The 21,362-nt window shown below is 45.1% G+C and overlaps 1 protein-coding gene and 1 non-coding gene across 2 annotated transcripts; both read right to left on the reverse strand.

Annotated features, from left to right (window-relative positions):
* Positions 1-1,059: 1,059 nt before the first annotated feature.
* On the reverse strand, positions 1,060-16,296 carry RNF114 (ring finger protein 114). Its single transcript, XM_027087025.1, has 6 exons — positions 16,127-16,296; positions 11,903-12,053; positions 9,707-9,813; positions 9,273-9,387; positions 3,616-3,723; positions 1,060-2,884 (listed from the first exon to the last, which is right to left on the reverse strand). The coding sequence occupies exons 1-6, from the start codon at positions 16,264-16,266 to the stop codon at positions 2,819-2,821; spliced, it is 687 nt and encodes a 228-aa protein (XP_026942826.1). The 5' UTR covers positions 16,267-16,296; the 3' UTR covers positions 1,060-2,818.
* Positions 5,133-5,267, reverse strand: LOC113609634 (small nucleolar RNA SNORA70). The gene has a single exon (XR_003428743.1). It is a non-coding gene; the product is annotated as a small nucleolar RNA SNORA70 (small nucleolar RNA).
* Positions 16,297-21,362: the final 5,066 nt, after the last annotated feature.

Consider the following 21,362-nt stretch of genomic DNA (forward strand, 5'->3'; position numbering starts at 1 on the left):
GAAATCAAGTTTTTTGGCCAAATTGAATGTGAGAGCTTTTAGCACTGAAGATGAAATACTTCTAATGCCTACTTATTTTTAATTACACTATATTTAAAACAAGTGTAGAAATATATTGTCTAGTCATACATTTTAAGAAATAGTTTGATCCACATCCACCTTTGACATCAGAGTAACTGACAGTATCAGAGTAACTTTTAGTTATTTAAGTGCCCCAGGCACATCCTAGTCCTATTTGAGTTGCTCGAGGGCTGGCACTTCCTGTATCTTGTGCATGATGCTAGAACTTGAAGTCTTATCCCAAGGCCTAGGTACCCATTCCTAAAACATCTGATTCCCCCACAGCTGCTCCTCTTGGAGTCTTCCCTTCAATTCAGAAAGATAACTCCACCCCGCAGTCATTCAAGCCCCAAACCTTGGTGTCATTCTCTCACGGCAACTCCTCTCTTGCTTTCACACCTTACCCTCAAAAATACATCTGACGGAATCAGACAACTTCAGCACCCCTATGGCTACACGGCCCGAAGCAGCCGCTGTCTCCTGCCCGGAACCGCCAACAGCAGCCTCCCTGGTCTCTGCTTCCCCTCTTTCCCCCTGTTGTCCCTTCTCCACATGTAGGAGATAGATCCTATTATAACCTATTTAAATCGGGAGGGGGAAGTATTTTCCAGACATCCTACAGCCAGCGGCAGAGTGCAGAACAGAAACACGCCCATGACCTCAGATGTTCACGTGTGGAACCCTCTGCTATGATGTTTCAGGGCTGCCGCTAAGGCACCTGAAGTCGTTTAATGGAACACAGCCACTTCTTGCCTCATGGGACCTCCCAACATGGGGGGTGAGGGGGGGGGTTCGGCAGGGAAGGGGGTTCATTCTCCAGACAACACAGGCCCGGTGAAGCCAGCCGGCGAAGTATCAGAGCTGAGATCAGAGCCAGATGGGACTCACTCATGACAGACAAGAACTTCCCCTTAAAAAGAGCAACAGTCTTCCGGGAGCCCCCCAGACCCAGACTTCAGCAAATGGTGGTTAATGAAAACAGGCATTACAGCTTACCAGTTGGATAAATTATGAAATTTATTTATATTTCACCTTTTAAAAGCCAGAACATAACAAATGTCACTTTCTGGAAAGTCGTCTTATTAGAAATACATGAAGTGCACTTAATACAAGGAACTCAGTTTCCTGGTATCACCAGTGAGACCACCATCATCAGGTCCCGCAAATGAAGGTTTTGTCAAATTTCCCTCTAAACTTAGACTGAGATGAACTTCTTCCAGAAATTAGTGAAGAATCTGACCATAACATCGGGGCCCTCCCAAGCAACAGCACATTAGAAAAAGTTACTCTGCCCCCAAAGGGCCCGTCTTTGCTGGGCCCTGGGCACGTGCAGCTCTCGCTGGCAGGGAGCACAAGGCCCACAGCTCAGTGCACAGGCCCAGAGCCCCTTGTCATCTGAAACCTCAGTCACTGACCAGAAACAATGTCCATATTCAGACAAGAGATCTAACAAGGAAAAATGAACCTAGACCCAGATGCCTTTTGGTGGATCAGAAGCTCTGCTCCTACAGAGTAGACAGCCCTTAGCCTCGTATTTATTAATATTCGTGAAACAGTCGAACTTCAGGCTTCCGAAGGTATTAGCAAAGCAAGTTTCCAGTGGACAGCTTCCATTACCAACTGCTCCCAGGAAGTGTGCTGTGCCTTCTGAACAGCGTGTCTTGTCAGAGACAGCAGCGGCGATACCAGATGTCCCCAACCCCTCCGCTTTAGAAGGCAGGTCTTCACACACCGACTTACGTGTTGAAACCAGTTTCATAAGGAAACCATTCATGACAGAAAAGCAACACACAGTTTAATCTAAATTACCAAATAAAAGAACTAGTATCCACTGGAGCCCCCAAACTTCTTATTCATTTGAGGACTCCTTTTTGTGCTTCAAGGACAGGAACATAAGCAGGCTCCCCAGTAGAGAAGCAAACATAACCAAGTCACCGGAAAATACTTCATTAGTTTGAAAATCAGAACCAAAAAGCTATGGCCCTCCCACCTCACTTAGCTGACCCTCCTCCCCACTTATGGATAAATGGAGTTTAACTTTCCTAAGCCAGAAACACTTACTTTCACTAAAAATATGTGATTACACCTTTATCCTAAAAAGGCACCATGCAGGCATTTAAGATTGAACCAGTTAATCCTAAGGGTGTGCAGGAATGGTAGGAAAATATCACTAAGCAAAACTTCCAGCACCAGACCATGTTAAGTCCAGAACATTCAGGCCAACAGGACGTGTGAAATGTTTCCCATGAGGTAACTCCAGCTTCTGGCAGCTGCTGCCAAGGACCAACTAACAGGAACTTGCACAGCACAGAAGGAGCTCCATCACTGATCAGATGCGTTATTGCCAGAGCTCACACCCCGGGGACAAGGAGAGGAGACGCTTGTCTCATCTGTGCTATTCATGACCCAGAAAAGGTCCTGGCTGGCTCAGAGGACCTGAGAGGTCAACATCGAACACGAGGCTCAAATGTGAAACAAGAACAGGTGGAGAAGCTGGGTTCCCTTCCAAAAAGGAGGCAGAAGCTGCAGGATGTGGCTGAGGAGCAAGACCAGACATGTGACAAGCAGGGTAAACAGTAGGGGAAGAGACCAAAGGAAAGGAGGGCTCTGATCTGGGGACCTGTTCCCCGTGGGAAGTGACCCTGTCCTAATACCACGGCTCACTTCCAGGTCTGTTGTACATTTAGGTGGAGGAGTCACACGTTTCCCGCGGAACATGTAATGGAAGCTCTGGAACACGAGCCCCAGCAGAGCCTGCTCACTGGTCGATGATGGAGCGCTGCAGCACCTGGTTCATCATGTCCTCCTCATCCACGTCGTAATCCTACGGGCAAAAAAGACGCTCGGCCTCAGCCAACTGTGCGCAGCTGCAAGAACTCACTTTCAGTTGGAGAAGCAGGGCATGTGAGCGGTGGCTCTGGAGAGGGGCCGGAGGCCAGGGGCCAGCTCCACGGTCTGCGATGCCGGCTGCATGACTCCGGGAAAGTGCTTGATCTCTCTGTGCCTTGGCTGCCTCATCCTGACGATGACCATGATGACGGCTCCCTCAGATGGAAGGGTGGGGACCAGAGAGCACTTGAGTGAAGCCTGGCACAGACCAAGCATTCAGACCTGGAGCGTTCCGAAGTAAAAGCAGCCTTTTTGATTCAATGAGGCAAAGCTATCTATTTGGGAATTGCAGCTGGCGTTGCTGGCTGCATTACCTGAGTCACACACCACCCAGCTTGCAATTCCTTAGCAGAATCACTTCCATTCCTTGCCTGGTTCCCGTGGGCACCTGAGCTTAAGGATCCTAAACCAGGTTCCATAACAGGTAGAAACCACATACTGAAGTGGACAAAAGTTTTGGAAAACATAAAATAAAAGCAAGCTTACTATATCTCAGTCTAGATGACTGGCCAGTTCATCTTAAATACCACACAGCTGTCATTCCAGGGAGCCCATCACATCAGTGACAAAACTCACCAAGGGGGCCCACAGTTCTCCAGGTAAGAGAAGGGAGGGAGCTGTGCCACCCCCCGGGGGAAGGAGTTAGAGCACAGGCTCCAGACTCACCACGAAAGTGTCGTAAGAAAACTGGTGCCGGCGCTGGATGTGCTCTATGAAGTTGGCGCTGCGGTAGTTAGGGTCTCCCCAGGGCATCGAGGCACATATCGGACAAACCTTTCAATAAAGAAGCACGGTATCAGGTGCTGGATGTCTGAGCTGACATTAGCCCTCTGTGGCCTGTGTCCGGCCACCTTTCTTCCAGGACAGCTTTCCTGACCACCAGTCCAGGGCCTGGTCACATCTTCAAGTGCACATTCACATCCCAGAAGACACTGTCAGTCTCCCACTCGAGTCAAAAGGCTTAGGCCATGATACCACCCATTTTTGATCCCCTTCTGAGGTGAGAACACTGTGTCAGCCTAGGAGGAGCCTAGACTACGATCTTCCAACCCAGCACACAAAATGATCTAAAAGCACAAAGAAAACCAAGGAAATGACAGATGAGCGACATCCCAAGGAAGTAAAACACAGACTTATGTGCTATTTTTATAAAGTAAATGCACAGATGAGGGGGCTCAGGCTAAAGAGCCTTCATACAAGAGGTTGATTTGGGCTTTGAAGAGCGGGAGGTATTCGGAAAGACAAAGAGTACATGGCAAGAAGCCAATTAGTCTGGCTAGAATGGAGAATTCACGGCGAGGGGCAGAGAGGAGTTGGAGGGGGGGGAGAAGCAGGCATAAGTGGTCTGGCTTGCTGACGGAACCCCACCATCTACAAGGAAGATATGTGACAAAGGGGGCTGACATAAGATAAATATGAAATGGTTAAGGAGCTAGGCAGGCGGCTGGCGCTGTGGAGGAGAGCATGATCAGAACCAGAGTCTGGGGAGGAGGAGGCTTCCAAAGGGAAGGGCTGAAACACTGACATTTAAGGAGTTCTGCAGAAGGAGAGGGGCAGAACAGAGGACCAAGGGCTGAAGGAAGTGAGGCTTCAACAGAGACAAAATAATCAGAGGGATTTCAAGAAGCCAAAGGAGGTGAAAAAAAGGACAAAAAATTAGGTTGCAGTACCAGATACCACAGAGTAGTTTAGCAATATCTATCAAAATTATGAATGTACTTAACCTTTGACCAAATTAATCCATATCTAAGACTTTATTACTATTCTTTTTTTTGTTAGGAAGTGGGATTCACTGATGGGCCTCAGTGAGGAAGGGACAGGGCCAAAGTCTCATGAGTGCCTCTGTCCAGGAGCCACGATTAGTGATGTATTTGACCCCAGAGCTATCTGGGATGAGCCACTTCTCAGCCGCCATGTCTTCAGATTCATCTGCATTCAACTTAGTAAATCCCCACTCCTTGGAGACGCAGATTTCCTGGCAGCCAGGGTACTTGAACTTGTCCCTGCACAGGGCCTCAATCACATGCTCCTCGTTCTGCAGCTTGGTGTGGATGGGCATGATGACTTCGCCAACGGAAGACTCTGGCTACTGTGCCCAAGGGTTTTCCCAAGGCACCCTGTACACCTGTCTGGAGCCTGGACTGGGGACGGCCTGAGGCCAGACACGAATGTCCACTGGAAAGCGCTGTCTCCAAGGTCCCTTAGGGCAACCTGTACAGGCAACAGGCTGCATACACTACCAAGGAGGCTGCTCTCTGCAGCCATTGCACACCGGGCCCCCATGGAGAAAAGAGCACGGTCGGCTTAACTGGCTGCAGGCTAAGACTTTATTTTTCAGACATACGTAAATATAGGCAAAGGTATGTTAAAATCTATGACAGCCTTTACAAATGTACTATGAAAAACTTCAGAACTATAGGAAAGTAGATAATAGTTTGATAAACCATCCCTTATCCTCAACACCTAGATTTAAGTTTGGCATACTTACTTCAGCACAAAATGAAGCATTTAAAAATAAGACACAACAATTCACCCTTAACTGTTTCAGAACAGTCCTAAAAATATGTGTTTCCCTTTACAAATACAGTACTATTTATTATCTCACCCAACGATCAATTTTTTTTTAGTAGCATTTAATATCCAGTCTTTAATCAAATTTTCTGATGCCGTCTGGAAGTAACCTTGACGTTTATCAATAAGGGACCAGTTAAATCATGGTACAGACAAGTAATGGAAAACTGAGAAGCTCATTAAAAAAGAATCAGATCTACATGTACTGATGTGGACAGATGTCAACAACATTGGTTACAGTGTGTAGAAATGCGCTGTCACTTGCATCCAAAGGGGGACAAAAAAGGAAGACGCACATGAATCATACATTTGAAAGCTAGAAATGTCACTGGATGACATAACTGTGTATTTTCCACATACACAGTTGAGCACTACTCAGAGGCCAATGAGCACCCGACAGAGGTGTCTCTGATGCTGTTAAGAGAGAACTGGTTTAGGAGCCAGGACACTGGGTTCCAGTACTGGTTATGCACTAACCAGCTTCACAATGTGGGCAATCCACTTAGCGTGGGTGGTACGCTGGTTTCTTATTCACTTCCAGAAATGAGTGCAGGGGAGACAGTGGTAGGAAATGAATTTGAGTAGCTCTATCATTTGATTTAACATCCGTTTTAGTTTTCATAATTACTAAAATAGTTGAGCTTATCTGGCTAACTTTAAAATGGAAAATGGGTAGTGGGAGCAGGTGGTGGTGTTTGTGTGTCTGTGTCTAAGCTCATTTGCTCTTTCAATCAGTAATTAGTTATTAAGAACCATAACTGAAACATCTTGAAGAAGCAGCTGAAAACCTGGCTTTGGGGTGTTTTTCATAGAACATATCATGCTTAGTGCAGACAAAGAATGTGCACTGAGCAGCTATTCTGGAATCATAGGAAAAGAAAATGTCTGGCCTCAGGCCATCCCCAGTCTAGGCTCCAGACAGGTGTACAGGGTGCCTTGGGAAGGCCCTTGGGCACAGTAGCCAGAGTCTTCCATTGGTGAAGTCATCAGGCCCATCCACACCAAGCTGCAGAACAAGGAGCATGTGACTGAGGCCCGGTGCAGGGCCAAGTTCAGGCGCCCTGGCCGCCAGGAAATCTGCATCTCCAAGGAGTGGGGATTTACTAAGTTTAATGCAGATGAATCTGAAGACATGGCGGCTGAGAAGTGGCTCATCCCAGATGGCTCTGGGGTGCGATGGCCATTCCAGATTGGCATCTGCCTCAGAAACCTCAACACTCATCTACGTAATAAAGATACAGATCTCAGAAGGATGGGTATTAGTATCAAATGATGAGGCTGTTTATTTCTGAGAGAAAATCATCAGTTCTTTGTGACTGATCTCATGCAAGGTCGGCAGGCATGGTGTGTTGTTCTACTTTTACACTGGGTTTACTTCTATTATACAAAAATGACAAGTGGTAATATAATGCATTTCTCACATCCAAACATAAACTAAATTGCAAGAATATAAAAATTACTTGAATAACTGATGGTATAGAGGGAACCAGGAGTCTAGGGGAAGGGGCCACAGTCCACTTCTTATACAAGGAACTGACTACATACAAAGAAACAAATTTTAAAAATTGCAGCGAGGTGAGAGAAAACAAGGACTTAAGAAGACCAGCTGGGTCCATGGAGAATGTGATGCCAGCAGTGGACGCTGGACTCTAAAGGGATAAAGGAGAGAATACGGAAGAGACAGCAGCAGCTGACAAACCAAAGCCTGAAGGAAAAGAGAAACTGCAGGTTATATAGAGAAAACAGTAGACCAAATATTCCTCCCACCAATTAGACAGGGAAGACTGGGCATGTCTGAAGGAAAGCAAGTGTTACGAGCGGGTAGAGAGAAAAGCTGAAGGTGACAGGAGAGACATGGTGGGGAGAGGAAGCCTCAGGGGCAGGGCAAGGCCCTAGTCTCAGTCCTCTGCCTGGATCTGAGGATGCGGGCAGAGAAGAGGCAGACTTGCAAAGGAGCCTTTTCCTCAGCACGAGGGAATGATAAGGACACAGAAGGAGGGGTGCACACTCAAGTGTTCACAGGAACCCGGTGGGAAAGGCAAACAAGCAAAGCAGGATGTCTGTGAGCCATCCCATCTAGAGGGGCCAGCACTACTCAGAGCCAGCCAACTCTTGCCGGAACTTCTCACTTCTCAAATGTGGAGTATCAAGATTGAGAAATCTGCTAATTTTTAAAGTTTGGGGAAATGAAAATGGGTATGGGCCAGACAGGCTGCCAGTCTGTGACCTCAGAGATAGATCAGAGAGCTCCTGAGACAGAACGAACAGAGAAGAAAGGAACACACACCTGGTACTTGGAACTTAGTGAAAAGCAGGACTCACCATTATCTGTGGAAAAGATGGGGATAGTTCATGCCAGGAACTTAGTGAAAAGAGAGTGCCCAGTACAGCCACCAGACAGTGTGTGTGTGCGCCTAGTGGCAATAGGGCCTGGCTGAAAACAGGGTGCTCGCTGGGCCAAGCCAGCCCAGTTCCCTAGTTTGGGGAGTTGGGAAAAGCAGAGAGGGGGGGGTTCATCTGTGGAATCTGTCACAGCACAACATTAAGAGTCCAGGGAGCCCAGTGTAAAAAGTAGCTGTACTGACCAGAATTTGGACTTGGCAAGGAGTTCAATAGAGAAGATTCAAGGTATTCTCAAACAGACCAGCTGAATCTTAAGATTTAAGACAGAAAAACACCGAGTGCCATCAGGCCTAATTCTACTAGCAAAAAGCTCATGCAAATTCTCAAGTCTGTACACCATCTTTTATAGCAGTGGAGCTGAAGATCTGCTCATAAAACTAGCTACACAGTTCAACAGAAGCAGTGTGAGATAAATGGGAAAACAAACAAAACTATAGAGAAAGTTGTATTAAGACCTAGTCTGTCAATCACATTAAGAGGGAAGGGTAACACTGCTGAGATGGACCAAATTCAAACTTTTTTTTTTTTTTTAAGAAAACTACATGTCAGCCTTGATATATAAATTAAATATCAAAGGACTGATAAGCACTATCCTAATAATTTCATCTACATTCTCTTTCCCCACAACTATGAAGAAGCTACTCAAATGGAAAATGGCAGCTTTATGCAGACACCAGGGGATCCAAGTTAACATTACCAACAATGGGAACAACAAACATCACATGACCCGCCTGATGTATACCTGGAAGATGTAGCATCCCTGCTCATAATCATGAAGAAACAGACAAACCCAAACTGAGGGACATTCTACAAAACAACTGGCCTGTCCTCTTTAAAAATGTCAAGGTCATGAAAGACAAAGAAAAACTGAGGACTAAAGAGGCATGATACCTAAATATAACACACAGATCCAGGATTTTGGGGCCAGGGGAGATTGCTATGAAGGACACTACAATTGTTAAAATTTAAACATGAATCCCAAAGTAGGTATTAGATTGTATCAATGTTACAATTCCTGAATGTGAAAATCAGACTCACAAAAAAATGTGGTTTTCTAAGAAGACGTTTACTTCTTCTTAGGAGATATGTGCTGAAGTATTTAGGGACAAAGGGTCACGATATCTGTAACTTATTCTCAAATGGTTAGCATAAAATATGTATATAGAGTATAGTTAAGCAAATATGGTAAAATCTTATTAATCTGTGACTCTAGGTAAAGGGTACATAGAGTTCATTTAACTAACCCTGTAATTTTTCTGTTAAGTTTGACTTTTTTTCCTCATAAAAATTCAAAAAACAACAACAAAAACCCACGTAACAAAACAAAAAACTCAAAGAGTTACTCTTACCACAGATTTGGTGTCCGTGCTATGCAACAACCTGCAGTGTTCTACAAGTCCTTCTTGATCAAAATTCTTCTCCGGACAGTAAGGACAAGGGAAAGTATAACGGTTTGGGACATTTCTGGAAGATGAAAGGCAGGAAAAAAGAAGAAACCTCTCTGTGAGTAACTTTCCACATAATTTCAATCACTGTACCCTCCCAAAAGGAGCAAAGTTCACCCAATGTGTCATGACAGGGGTTCTGATGATCACTTATGCATCAGGTCAAATGACTGAAAATAACAGATCAGCTAATATTTGAAGTGAACATGAGAGTCCTTCTCCACACCCATCCCAAAACAAAACCTTATGTCAGCTTTAGCCAGCATAACAATTATACCGCCACTTTCCAAAACTCATGAAGAAAGACGTCCACCTAAGAGAGTGACAGAGTCATTTACCTTGGCTGAAGGGACACATCCTTGGTGGTGGCCTTCACACCTTCCATGATGTAATTCTGGTATTTGGAACAGGTAGCCACATGTGCACGGATCTTGGATAGGAAGAACTTAAGTAGGAAGAATCAGAGCCCACAAGTTAGTCAGGAACTTGTACCCAGTCCAACACAGTCCCAAAGTGAAGGCAAGATGAAAACTAGACCTATGTCACCCTGGCAAACAATCTCACCAGACTCCTGGCTATGCTGATGGGACTGAAACTCTGACTGTTGCAGGTTTCTGTTAATACCAAGGCTGATGTTTTACGTGACCAAACGAGGCTATCTGCCTCCACTCTAAAATCACTCGCAGGGAGGTTTGCTTTATTCATGATATGCTCTCTGCTCACAGAGACACTCCAAACCCAGTGAAGTTTTTAAAGTTTTCCACACTGGCACTTAAACTAATCTCCTTATGCAAGCCAAGAACCACATTCCATTATAAGTGCGGCAAAGAAAAGTGATGATTTACGTAAAAGGGATAAAGGCTAGTAATCCTAGTTAAACAATTATATCCTATCACCAGATTGTGATAAATGATCTTACCAAAAAAACCCAGAATCTGAATTCTATTTCTCTAATAAAATCTAGTCTTTGCAAGATGGAAAGAGAAAAGAAAACCCACAGAAGAGTGCTTCATCACAGGTGATCTAAAAAGAAAGAAAAAGTGTAAGGAATGAAGAAAGAGGACGTAAAGGGAAGATAAACATTTCTGGAGGTATAATACAATACAATCACTAATCTTTAAAATGAAGAAAATCAAAAGCATACAGAAATTTTTAAAAACTCATCATGCATACATAAAGAAAGATGAAGGTAACAGGAAACTTTATTTCAGTATCTTGGGTTTCTAAATCAAAAGAAACTACAAGGAAAAATATGTTTCAGTATTTGAGCTCTGGCTTACCATGATGCTTCTTTCTGTCTTATCTCCAGCTAAAGAACTTGACCTCAAGCTGTCTATCAAACAGCTCCCAATTAAAAGGGACGGGAAACAGCCCTACTCAGAACTGCAGCCACTGGGTACCCCTAGTGCTAAATCACTCTGAAAGGAAAGAAATGGTAAGGTATATCCATTTTATGGCTATCCATATTAAGGTGTTAAAGTAATGAAACTAAAATGCGAGGATGTCAAATAAGTCATTAAGTTAGAAAAAGTTTTCAAAAGTGAAAAGAACTTGTAGAAATATATATTATAGTATGATCCTATTTTGTAGAAATCTCACACTTGTGTTTGTCAATGGGCAGAAAAATATCTTGCAGCCTTCCAAATTGAAGCATTTTTAAAGAGGTCATCTCTGGAGTGGGGAACAAGCCTACATTAGTTTATATTTTTGTGTTGTCTGGAATTAATAAAATCATAATGATTTAAAAACCAATAATGCTGTGTATATCTCTTTGAAAATAAAATGTTGTAACCTGTGCAGTTACAACAGATGTTAAGATAAATATTCTTGACTCGAATATGGTCACACAAAAGAGTATGGATGCACGTCAAATGTTAGATATTGCTACTATAATCAAGTGACTTCATATTGACCTTTGCACTACAATTCCTCCTCGCCAAGTGCTAAAAAGTTGAACAAGTTTTATATCTTTAGTAATATACATTATAAAATTTCCCCTCAGGACTTCCCTGGTGTTCCAGTGGTTAAGACTCCGTGCTTCCACTGCAGGGGGCACGGGTTCCATCCCTGGGGTTGGGAAACTAAGATCCTGCATGCCAGGTGGCATGGCCCCCCCCCCAAAAAAAGAAAAATTTTCCCCTCAAACTCATTGCAGCAGGTAACTTTGAGTCACTGACTTCATTTTATATTTAAAAAAATTAAGAAATGTCATTCATTATATTCTAATTAAAACTGTGTATGCTGCTTTGGGAAAATGGGTCTTTTGCAGGAAAAAACCGGGACAACTGATTTCTATGGCTTTCAAAGCTAAACTATGTAATATACTAAACCAATTCTTAAAGGAAAAAAACCCCCACCACAACCAATTAAGGTTACCAAAATGCAACAGCACAGCCACTGCCACAGATAACCAGCATGCACACGTGCTGTTAGTCACTTAGTCACGCTCTAACTTCAGAAACGACGTGGCAACAGATCTACATTTTACCCATCTTATAGAAAGACACTGACTCTTCCGTTTTACTTCCACATACATTTTTACGGCAGCCATGGCAAGAAGTCTCTGTGCTCTCAATCTGCCGCTCGAGCTCCACGGCTCGGACGCCAGGTGCCAGAGTGCTGCGACACACCCCACAGACAGGCTTCTTCGGCTTCAGACATTCCTGCAGGCATGCAGAGCAAAAGCTAGAACAAGACATACAGAGAACCTGCGTCATGCATCGTGGAGACAAGACAACAAAAATGGATAAACTTTTAAAATGACATCAATGAATAAAAAACAACTTGCTCCCTGCTCTTGATTCAAATACTGAGTCCTTCTGGGCAAGAAAAGGGGGGGAGGGTGTTCCTTGCAACGAACACACAGGTCCAGCAACAGAAATAAATGCAAACTCCCATGACATGGCAGAAGGTGCTATGGCACAGTCTTCAGACCTTAGCCCCTGCCGCTGAGGGATCTTGGCGGGATCTCCTGAACTTCAGTTTCTCCTCTGTGAAGTGGAGATTGTCGTACCTACTTCTAGGATTGCTGGGAGGATGGATTATGCATAGCAGACTCTTACTACAGTTTCTAGCACATATGAAATGCACCACAAACAGACGCGGCTATCATTAGAGGTGAATGCAAAGCACTATGGAAACACAAAGTCAAGAGCAACAGTTGTGACCCAAGAAGGACAGAGCTGGTAAGACTTCAGAGGCAGCATCCGCGAAAGAGCCTTAAAAGAAAGAGTTCAGTGGTACAGGAGGGGAAGAATATTCCAGGCCCTTAGACTTAGACTTTTATTTCCTCAGATGCATCGTGAGTGTTTAACACCTTTCCTCATAAGCAGTAGGGAGCCAGGTGTTTAAAACAAGGTAGCAACCAGACCAAATTCAAGTTTTAGAAAAATAACTCTGGCGTTATCAAGGACAGTAGAGTTGCTGGTTTAAAAAATTTTTTAGATGAGGAAAGACAGAAAAGACTTGATGTAGAAACCAAACAGATGGCCAAAGGCAAGAAACCGTGAGGCAATAAAGAATTCAGGAAATGATTCAGGGGTAGAATCAGTAGGACTTGGCAATTTACTGAATTTGGAAAAGAAAAGAAGTCAAAGATGACCAACTTTCTGTCCGAAGCCTAGATAGGTGGTGATACTCAGATATGGTACAGAGAAGGAAGGAATAATAAAGCATGAAAATACCCTGGCTACATCCTCAGCCTGACAGACAAGATAACAAAATCTGCCAGGAAGAACTCAGGACATATAATCAAAGGTAATCTGTGCATCTGACCATTTTTTACTGTCTCTAAAAATTTTCTTCCTTTTTGTTATTTAGCTAGATGTTAAATGCTGCTAGACAAAATTCTAAACCAGGATGGGAGAAAGTGAGGGGGTCTAATGATTCACAAGCGAGGGCACAGTGGTGAACTAAACAAAACCCCTGTCATCATGATGCTTATATTCCAGAGTAGGGGAAAACACAAGTGTTAACTTCAGATAGTGATTAAATATATGAAGGAAATAAAACAAGGCAAAGAGATCAGCTGCGGGGGAAGGGGGTCATAGAAAGCGTCTTTAAAGGGGAAACAGTTGAGCTGAGACCTAAAATTATGAGGAGAGCCGCACAGACGTGGATGAAAAGAGTTCCACAGAGATGACACCAAGTGCAAAGCGGGAACCAAAAGGCAGAAAGGAAGGTCTCTGAGGCCATGATGTGGTAGACCACGGGGAGAGGATAAGCGATGAGGTTAAAGAGGCAGATGGGGCCTTATGGCCATCACTTGTTGTACCTCAAAGGCAGATCAATAGAGTACCCAAGAGAGCACAGAAGATCCCAGAGAGCATAATGAAATCAAACCCAGCTTGTAGATAAAAGCGGCTCAAAGCCTCCCTTCAAGCATACACCAAGATTCAGCTCAGAGATCAATATTCACAAGCCACTCTGTGCCTGAGTCATACCCGACGAACAAGCCTGCTTTTAAATGGCCCCTGCACCTTGGACTGGCTTTTAGTTTCCATTTCCTATTTATGGGCCTTTTTCTAGTTCAGCCTTCTAGATGCTCCACTTCCTGTTATACTGCTACTTAGAAAATCCTTCTCTTGGGCACCTAGCCACCTGCCATTCTCCAGCTGTATTCCACTAAGTTGGAGGGGGATGTAAAATTCAGGGCTTGAAATAAAGTTTTATAAAGATCAACGCTCCACGCAGCCGGAGCTGCAGTGCTGCTCACTTCCAAGCACAAAAGTTAGCAAAAATCAACCAGGCAGAGCAAAAAGCACTCGGCTGGAGCTAAGGGAGACTTGGCTGCCCTCACAGAGGTGTAGCCATTTGTCTTTAATCAACATTGAACTAATGAACACACGGAGCTAGTATGGTGAGTACAGAAAAGAGCCAAGGTTTTAATCCCAGTACTGCCCCCTGACCTCTGACCTAGGAAAGGTCCATCTGGCTCAAGGAAACCTCAAATTTTGCTTCTCTTCAGTTGGCAAATTGTGCTGGGTCAATCCTCTTTATAAATGTTAATTGTAAATAAAATCCACTGAATTAATCCAAAATTGGGTAAACATAATAATGAGGACTGATCCAAGGAAAAGAGGACTCAACCAGAAAGCTACCTAGGCTCCACTTCAACTTCCACAAAGTTTGCTTCCACCACTAATTTCTTAGTTCATTCGTTCCTTACTTGATCACTCCCCCTGTCCCCATCCCAGGTTTGATCTCTATAATACCTTCCCATTGCACAATGAGTTTTGACAAAAGTTTGAGCATTATTAGTACTGATTTATCATCAATTCACTGGACTGTGAACTCCGAGGGCAGAATCACCTTGTTTCCTACTGTGCCCCCAAATCTGGCACATAGTGAGCACACAAATATTTTAGCCAGTTGAACATAAGATTGGAAGATGGTTGCTCAGACACTACGCTGGGCACTTGGGACAGAAAGAGGCGCAAAACAGACATGATCACTACCCTCGTGATCCCTAAGTTTTGCTCTGTGCAAGGCTGGAGAAAGAAGCCCCAGGAAAGAAGCAGGGAGGTAATTTAAATGGGGATGGTGACAAGGGAGGTAACTTAAACTGGGACTTGAAGTCTGGAAAGGATCTGGGATAGAGACGGGGGAGGTGCAAATGAGGCAAGAAGAGTTCCAGGCTAATTGAACTGCAAACAGGAACAGCCTGAAGCTAGAAAGAGCTTGGTGCACTTGAAGAAGCAAAAAGCAGTCAGTGTGCCTGAAGAGCCCTTGCCAGGTGCCAACTGTTCTCTGAACTGGCAAACAGACACCTGCAGTCCATCTGGGGAGAGTAGACAATGGTGAACCTGCCCTAAGTGAGCCTCAGTGCCCTCACCTGCAAGATGGCCTCCAACTCTCTTCCCCTGCTGTAGTGCTGCAGAAATAAGAATGCCCATGAGGTCCAGTAGGTGCCTATTGTGCCTACTGACCAACAGAGGGGTCCTAAGACCAATACCAAGATGATGCCCGTGACGAGCACTGGGGAAGGCCACAGAGGAAACTCCAACTCCCAGTAGCAAGAGGTAGGTAGCCACATTTTCTACAGTTCTTTCAACTTAAGCGTCTGATGTGTGTCTGAAGTAAGGAGCAAGGCTTAGATTCAAACCCAGCCAACCTCAAAGCACCTACCCCTGAACCTATACTGGACATTTTCACACACATTCTCTTCAGTCGTCATAAGCAGTCTATTAGCAATATGGAGGCTTTATAATTTCAAATACAATGAAACAAACCTCGTACCCAAGTAGGAATGCTAACAATCCCTATCTGCCAACTCCCCACCTCTTTCACAGCGAAGGGCAGACTGGGCAGATCTACATCAAGACTTCCCTTTTGTTCTTTTGGTCTAGTCCGGCGTTTCCCCAACTGTAGTGAACATTAGCATTACTTGGCACAGCTAGACACATGACGCCATATACAGTGTACTTCAGGGGCCACGAACAGACTATTTAAGGGAAACTGACTCCCCAAGAGCCGACTTTAGACCCTACCAAACCCCCAGCAGGGTGCGACTCCACCATCGCGCGTGGGAAGGAGCCTGGCAGGCTGCCTGTAACACAGCAGGCGCTCAACGGAAGAGCGGGATACTTGGGAGTAAGCAGGGCGGAAGAGAAGACCACCCCGCCAACTTCCACGGGCCTCCAGGAACTCCGTGTCCTCCCGCTCCCTCCTCGAGACCCTCCCTGCCGAGGCCTCGCTCCTCGGCTCCATTTTCCTCCCAGTCAGGCGCCCCCACGACCGGCCCCTGACCCTCCACTTACACGTGTCCACAGGGCACCTGCACCGGCTTCTCGTACACCTCTAGGCACACGGGACATGTGAAGCGGCCCAGCGGGTCGGCCTCTGCCGCCGGCCCTGCCAGCTGCGAACCACCATCACGGTCCTGCAGTTGCGCCGCCATCTTGCCGCCGCTCAGCGCAGGGCAACGGCGGCCGAGAAGGAGGAGCACGCGGGGCGGGGCTAGGGGCGGGGCTTATGAAACGTGCGTCGGGCTGGGGGCGTGACTCACGGAACGTGCGTCGGACTGGGGGCGTGACTTATGGAACGTGCGTCAGGGGCTGGGGGCGGGGCTAGTGGGTGGGCAGCGCCTCCTGGCCTCTCTGACGGGAGGGAGGGAGGGAAATCTGGAAAATGTGGAGCCAGATCCAGAGACTGGCTTTGTGGAACAGGCTTTGTGCTTCAGCCACTGTTTCCCAAATTTAAATCGTTATTACTATTACTTAAAATTTACTTATGCACTATTACTGAATCTTTCTCTTCAATCGAGTTGTTCTTTTTTTAAACTTCAGCAAACAAATTTTAAAGGGAGATCTGTTATCACTCCCAAGCTACAAATAGAAAATCAGTATCACATTTCTACAGGACACTGGAAAAATACAATGGAAACAATACAATCTTATAAATTCATGCTGGATACTGTTGCCGCTGAAAAGGGAGATTAAGCATGAGTAGAGAGGTGCTGAAGACAGACTACCACCACACTGAGACTTCCTAGTGAAAGCAGAAGTAATCTCTATCTCCCTCAGAGTCAAACTATTTAAAATTGTGTCCACATGCCTCCTGGCCATGGGGTCCAGCTCCAGCTCTGTATAAGATGGGGAGCCTCGGGTTTGAAGAGAGACTAAACCTCAATCCTGAAAGGAGCAGGCCTAAAACCCAGATGTTTTGAATCTCAACTTTCTCCACTTTTCACTGCACCAAATTGGCTCTTGTATATAGCCCACTTAACAAAAGCTACATCTTTTTAAAAGGCAGGCTCTGCTAACAAGTCTGTGTGGTTTTCTTAACCAGGAAAGTCAATGATCAATTAAACTCCACCCTGAAAGGCCACAAAGCCCTCACAGTAAGGAGTCTGCACAGGACAAATAAACCAGTTTGCTAAGCCAGATTAATTGAATGCAAATTTGCGCCTCATTTGTCCCATTCTCAGTCCTCTGGGTTGATTTTGCTTGACCTGCTGGCAGCAGGAGGATTATTTTTAGCTTGCCATGTGGGCATCTTTTCACAAACGAATAACCTGGCGGGTAGGCAGCAACCCTAGAGGGCCAATGCTTATGTTTTACCATTTCTTTTTCTTGTTCCTATGCCAGGCACCTGTGCATCTGACCTCTTCCCAGCCAAAAGTGCCCTTTCTCCTCTCCAGGGATGGGGGTGCTTTAGTGGGGGCAGAGGTGTGTTGTGGGTATTTATAAGCCTTTGTGTTGGCTTTGTAGCTGCCACCAGACCCTGTGCTGAGAGCGGGGAGGACGGTGAGGGCAGGGGAGTCCCAGACCCGGGCTTCAAATCCACTGAGTGCCTCCAGTTTGGGCTCTTGAAATGAACTTTCCATGAGCTCGTACACTTAGTCACAGAGACAGGAGGACAGGATTAAAATAATACTATATTAATAGTGAACTTTTTGTGTGCTTATTATTCTAAGCACTTTCCATGAATGAATCCTCAGAGCAAGCTGTGACTTAGCTTTCTACCACTCACATTTTACAACTATGCAAATCGAAGCACAGAGAGATTAAATTACCTTTTAACACAGATGGAAAACCGGAGTGAGGATTTGAACCCATGCAGTCTGGCTTTGGTACCTGTGCATTTCAGAGTGCCAGTCGTTCTCAAACTCTTACGTGCATCAGAGTCACCTGGAGGGCTTCTGAAAACAAGATTTGCCGGGGCAGACCCCCAGAGTTCTTGATTCAGCAGGTCAGTAAATCTAGGGTGTGGCCTGAGGATTTGCATTTCTAACATTTTTTCCAGGTGATGCAGCCACTGCTGGACAGGACTGTACTTTGAGAACCACTAACCTACATTATACGCCCCCACCCCCCACCCCCGTCCCCCAACCCCAGCCCCGGTCAATGCTGAGACTAGACTAAATGTGCAATATCCCTTCCTGTTTTTTCTGGGCATTCTCCGTGAAAATGTCCCCACTCTCCCTTTCTTAGCTTGCAAATGTATTGCCAGCCCTCCCTCATTCCCCACAGTCACACTGGCTGTTTTTCAAAAACAATCAACCTAATAATGTGTGTCCAATGAATGGATCTTTCTCCTCCCATTTTCCCTTAATGTTCTTGAGGAAAATGTTTCCCACAATCGTCTCTTCCTCTTTAGTTTTTGGCAGCCTCTCTCAGATGGCCTACATCATCTAAGACCCTCTTGGGGTTCTGATGAGAGCCTGGAGTGGGGAAGGGGTCCTGCTCAAAGGCTTCGCAAACTTGATTTTTACTGCCAAGGGAGACTCATTCATTCAGGCAACAAAGAGTCCCTGTGGGCCTACTGTGTGCTGGGCCCTCCAGTGTCGGGGATATGGCGTGAGGGAGAAAGACATGGTCTCTAATAGGCAGTGAGGTAGGCGGGTGGCGACAGATGGTTTAAAAAATTATTCAACTAAATAGTGATCCTAAGGAAAATCAATGGGAAATCTGCTCCTGTAATCTTTTGTTATGCCATGATCCAGTCCCACCATGCCCACACTTCTTGCCCACAGAAACTGTGACATAGTGTGTGTTGCTTAAGCTGCTAAGCTTGTGGTCTTTTGTTATACAGCAACAAATAACTAATACAACCTCTTCGTGGGCGATTTGCCTATAATTATCCAATTTACAATAGCACACATCTTTTGATTTATCTTTTCTATTTTTAGGACTTTCTCCCACAGACTTGCATCATCCAATACTGTGGCTATTTACATTTAAAAATTTAAATTAAAAAACAAAATTAAAAATTCAATTCTTCAGGCTCACTAGTGATATTTTTAGAGCTCAATAGCCCATGTAGCTAGTGGTTATATACTGGACACAGCAGATAGAGGACATTTCCGTCATCACAGAAAGTTCTGTGGACGGTGCTGCTATAGACCAACTCACACTGACATGTAGGAAAGATACGTACACACAAATGTCCAGGACAGCATTGGTCATAATAGCAAAGTGATTAATACAACAGATATAATTACTGGTATGTTAACTCCATGAGGAAAGGGATTTTTGCCCATTTTGTTTACTACTGTATATTCACCTTCTAAAACAGTACCTAGAGCATGGTAGGTAACTCCATAAGTATTCGTTAAATGAATATACAGCTGATAAGGAATAATGTTTGAAATATAGTTTTGATTAAAATAACACCAGGATGCTGAGTAATGCAAATAATATGTGAATATGTTTGTGTATGATGAATAGATGTCTCTGGAAGGTAGGGTAACCAACTATCCCAATTTGCCTGGGGCTGAGGGGTTTCCCAGGATGTGAGGCTTTCAGTGCTAAAGCTGGGAAAGTCCCAGGCAGAGCAGGATGAGTTGATTACCCTGCTGGAAGGATTACAGAGAATCTAGTACAAGTGGCTATTATCAGGAAGTGAAACTGAGGGCCTGGGGCCTAGGTTCTGGGCCTGAAGCAAGACTTACTTGTCATTCTCTTCCCTATTGTATTGTCTAAACTTTTCTATCAAGTTCATGCATTACTTTTTTTTTTTTTTTTTTTTGCGATACGCGGGCCTCTCACTGTTGTGGTCTCTCCCGTTGTGGAGCACAGGCTCTGGAAGTGGAGGCTCAGCGGCCATGGCTCACGGGCCCAGCCGCTCTGCGGATCTTCCTGGACCAGGGTACGAACCCATGTGCCCTGCATCGGCAGGCGGACTCTCAACCACTGCGCCACCAGGGAAGCCCTAAAATTAAACCTTAAAAAAAAAAAAAAAAAAAAAAATTGCCAAACTGGTAAGAGAGCCAGGAGGAATTCCCATCTGCACCACTAGGGGGCGTAGGAGTATCTCACAGGCTCACCTTGCCTGGCTCAACTAGGTGATCATGGCTTCCCTTGTTCTTTACAGTTCCTTAAATGTTTACTGCCCCTACCTCTATGGCTTACTGTACTTAGCATGGAAGTAAAAACCAAAAAGAAAAAAAAAAAAAAGACTGGGGAAAAAAAGGACATAGTGTCGGATTGCAAGGAGTTTTAACATGAGTGACACTGGCATGTAAATGTCTATTTAGGGACTTCCCTGGTAGCGCGGTGGTTAAGAATCCACCTGCCAATGCAGGGAACACGGGTTTGAGCCTTGGTCTGGGAAGATCCCACATGCTGCGGAGCAACTAAGCCCGCGTGCCACAACTAACTGAAGCCTGTGCCCCTAGAACCCGTGCTCTGCAACAAAAGAAGCCACTGCAATGAGAAGCCCGCGCACCACAACGAAGAGTAGCCCCCGCTCGCCGCAACTAGAGAAAGCCCGTGCACAGCAACGAAGACCCAATGCAGCCAAAAACAAATAAATAAGTAAATTAATAATAAATAAATGTCTATTTAACCAATAACTTCTAGGTGTCAGGTATCCTGATAGGTGTTGGAATTATGGCAGAGAATGATTTGGATATAAACAGGAAAGACACGGGGGATGACCAAGTAAAAAGGCTGCTTCCAGAAAATTGCAGTTCATCAGTCACTCCACCAGCTCATTGCTTTTGCACAGCATTTTACAATTTGTATTATATCAAGGGTCAGCAAGATCTGATAAGAACTAAACCTGAAAAATGGATATTATGGTTGCTCCTGGTAATGTCTAATCTACTTTCTGTCCTTTGGTTGGTTTTTTTTTGGCTGCGTTGGGTCTTCGTTGCTGTGCGCTGGCTTTCTCTAGTTGCGGCGAGCAGGGGCTACTCTTCATTGTGGTGCGCAGGCTTATTGCGGTGGCCTCTCTTGTTGCGGAGCATGGGCTATAGGTGCACGGGCTTCAGTAATTGCAGCACATGGGCTCTGTAGTTGCGGCACGCGGACTCTAGAGCATGGGCTCAGTAGCTGTGGTGCATGGGCTTAGTTGCTCTGCGGCATGTGGGATCTTCCCAGACCAGGGATTGAACCCATGTCCCCCGCAATGTCAGGCAGACTCTCAACCACTGTGCCACCAGGGAAGTCCCTGTCTCTTTGAATTTGCCTACAATAGGCATTTCATGTAAGTGCAATCACATAATATTTGTCCTTCTGTGACTGGCTTCTTTTACTCAGCATAATGTTT

Source organism: Aethalodelphis obliquidens, unplaced genomic scaffold (assembly GCF_003676395.1).
Source record: "Aethalodelphis obliquidens isolate GAN/ISIS:26980383/991018 unplaced genomic scaffold, ASM367639v1 scaffold57, whole genome shotgun sequence".
NCBI classification, from domain to species: Eukaryota; Metazoa; Chordata; class Mammalia; order Artiodactyla; family Delphinidae; genus Aethalodelphis; species Aethalodelphis obliquidens.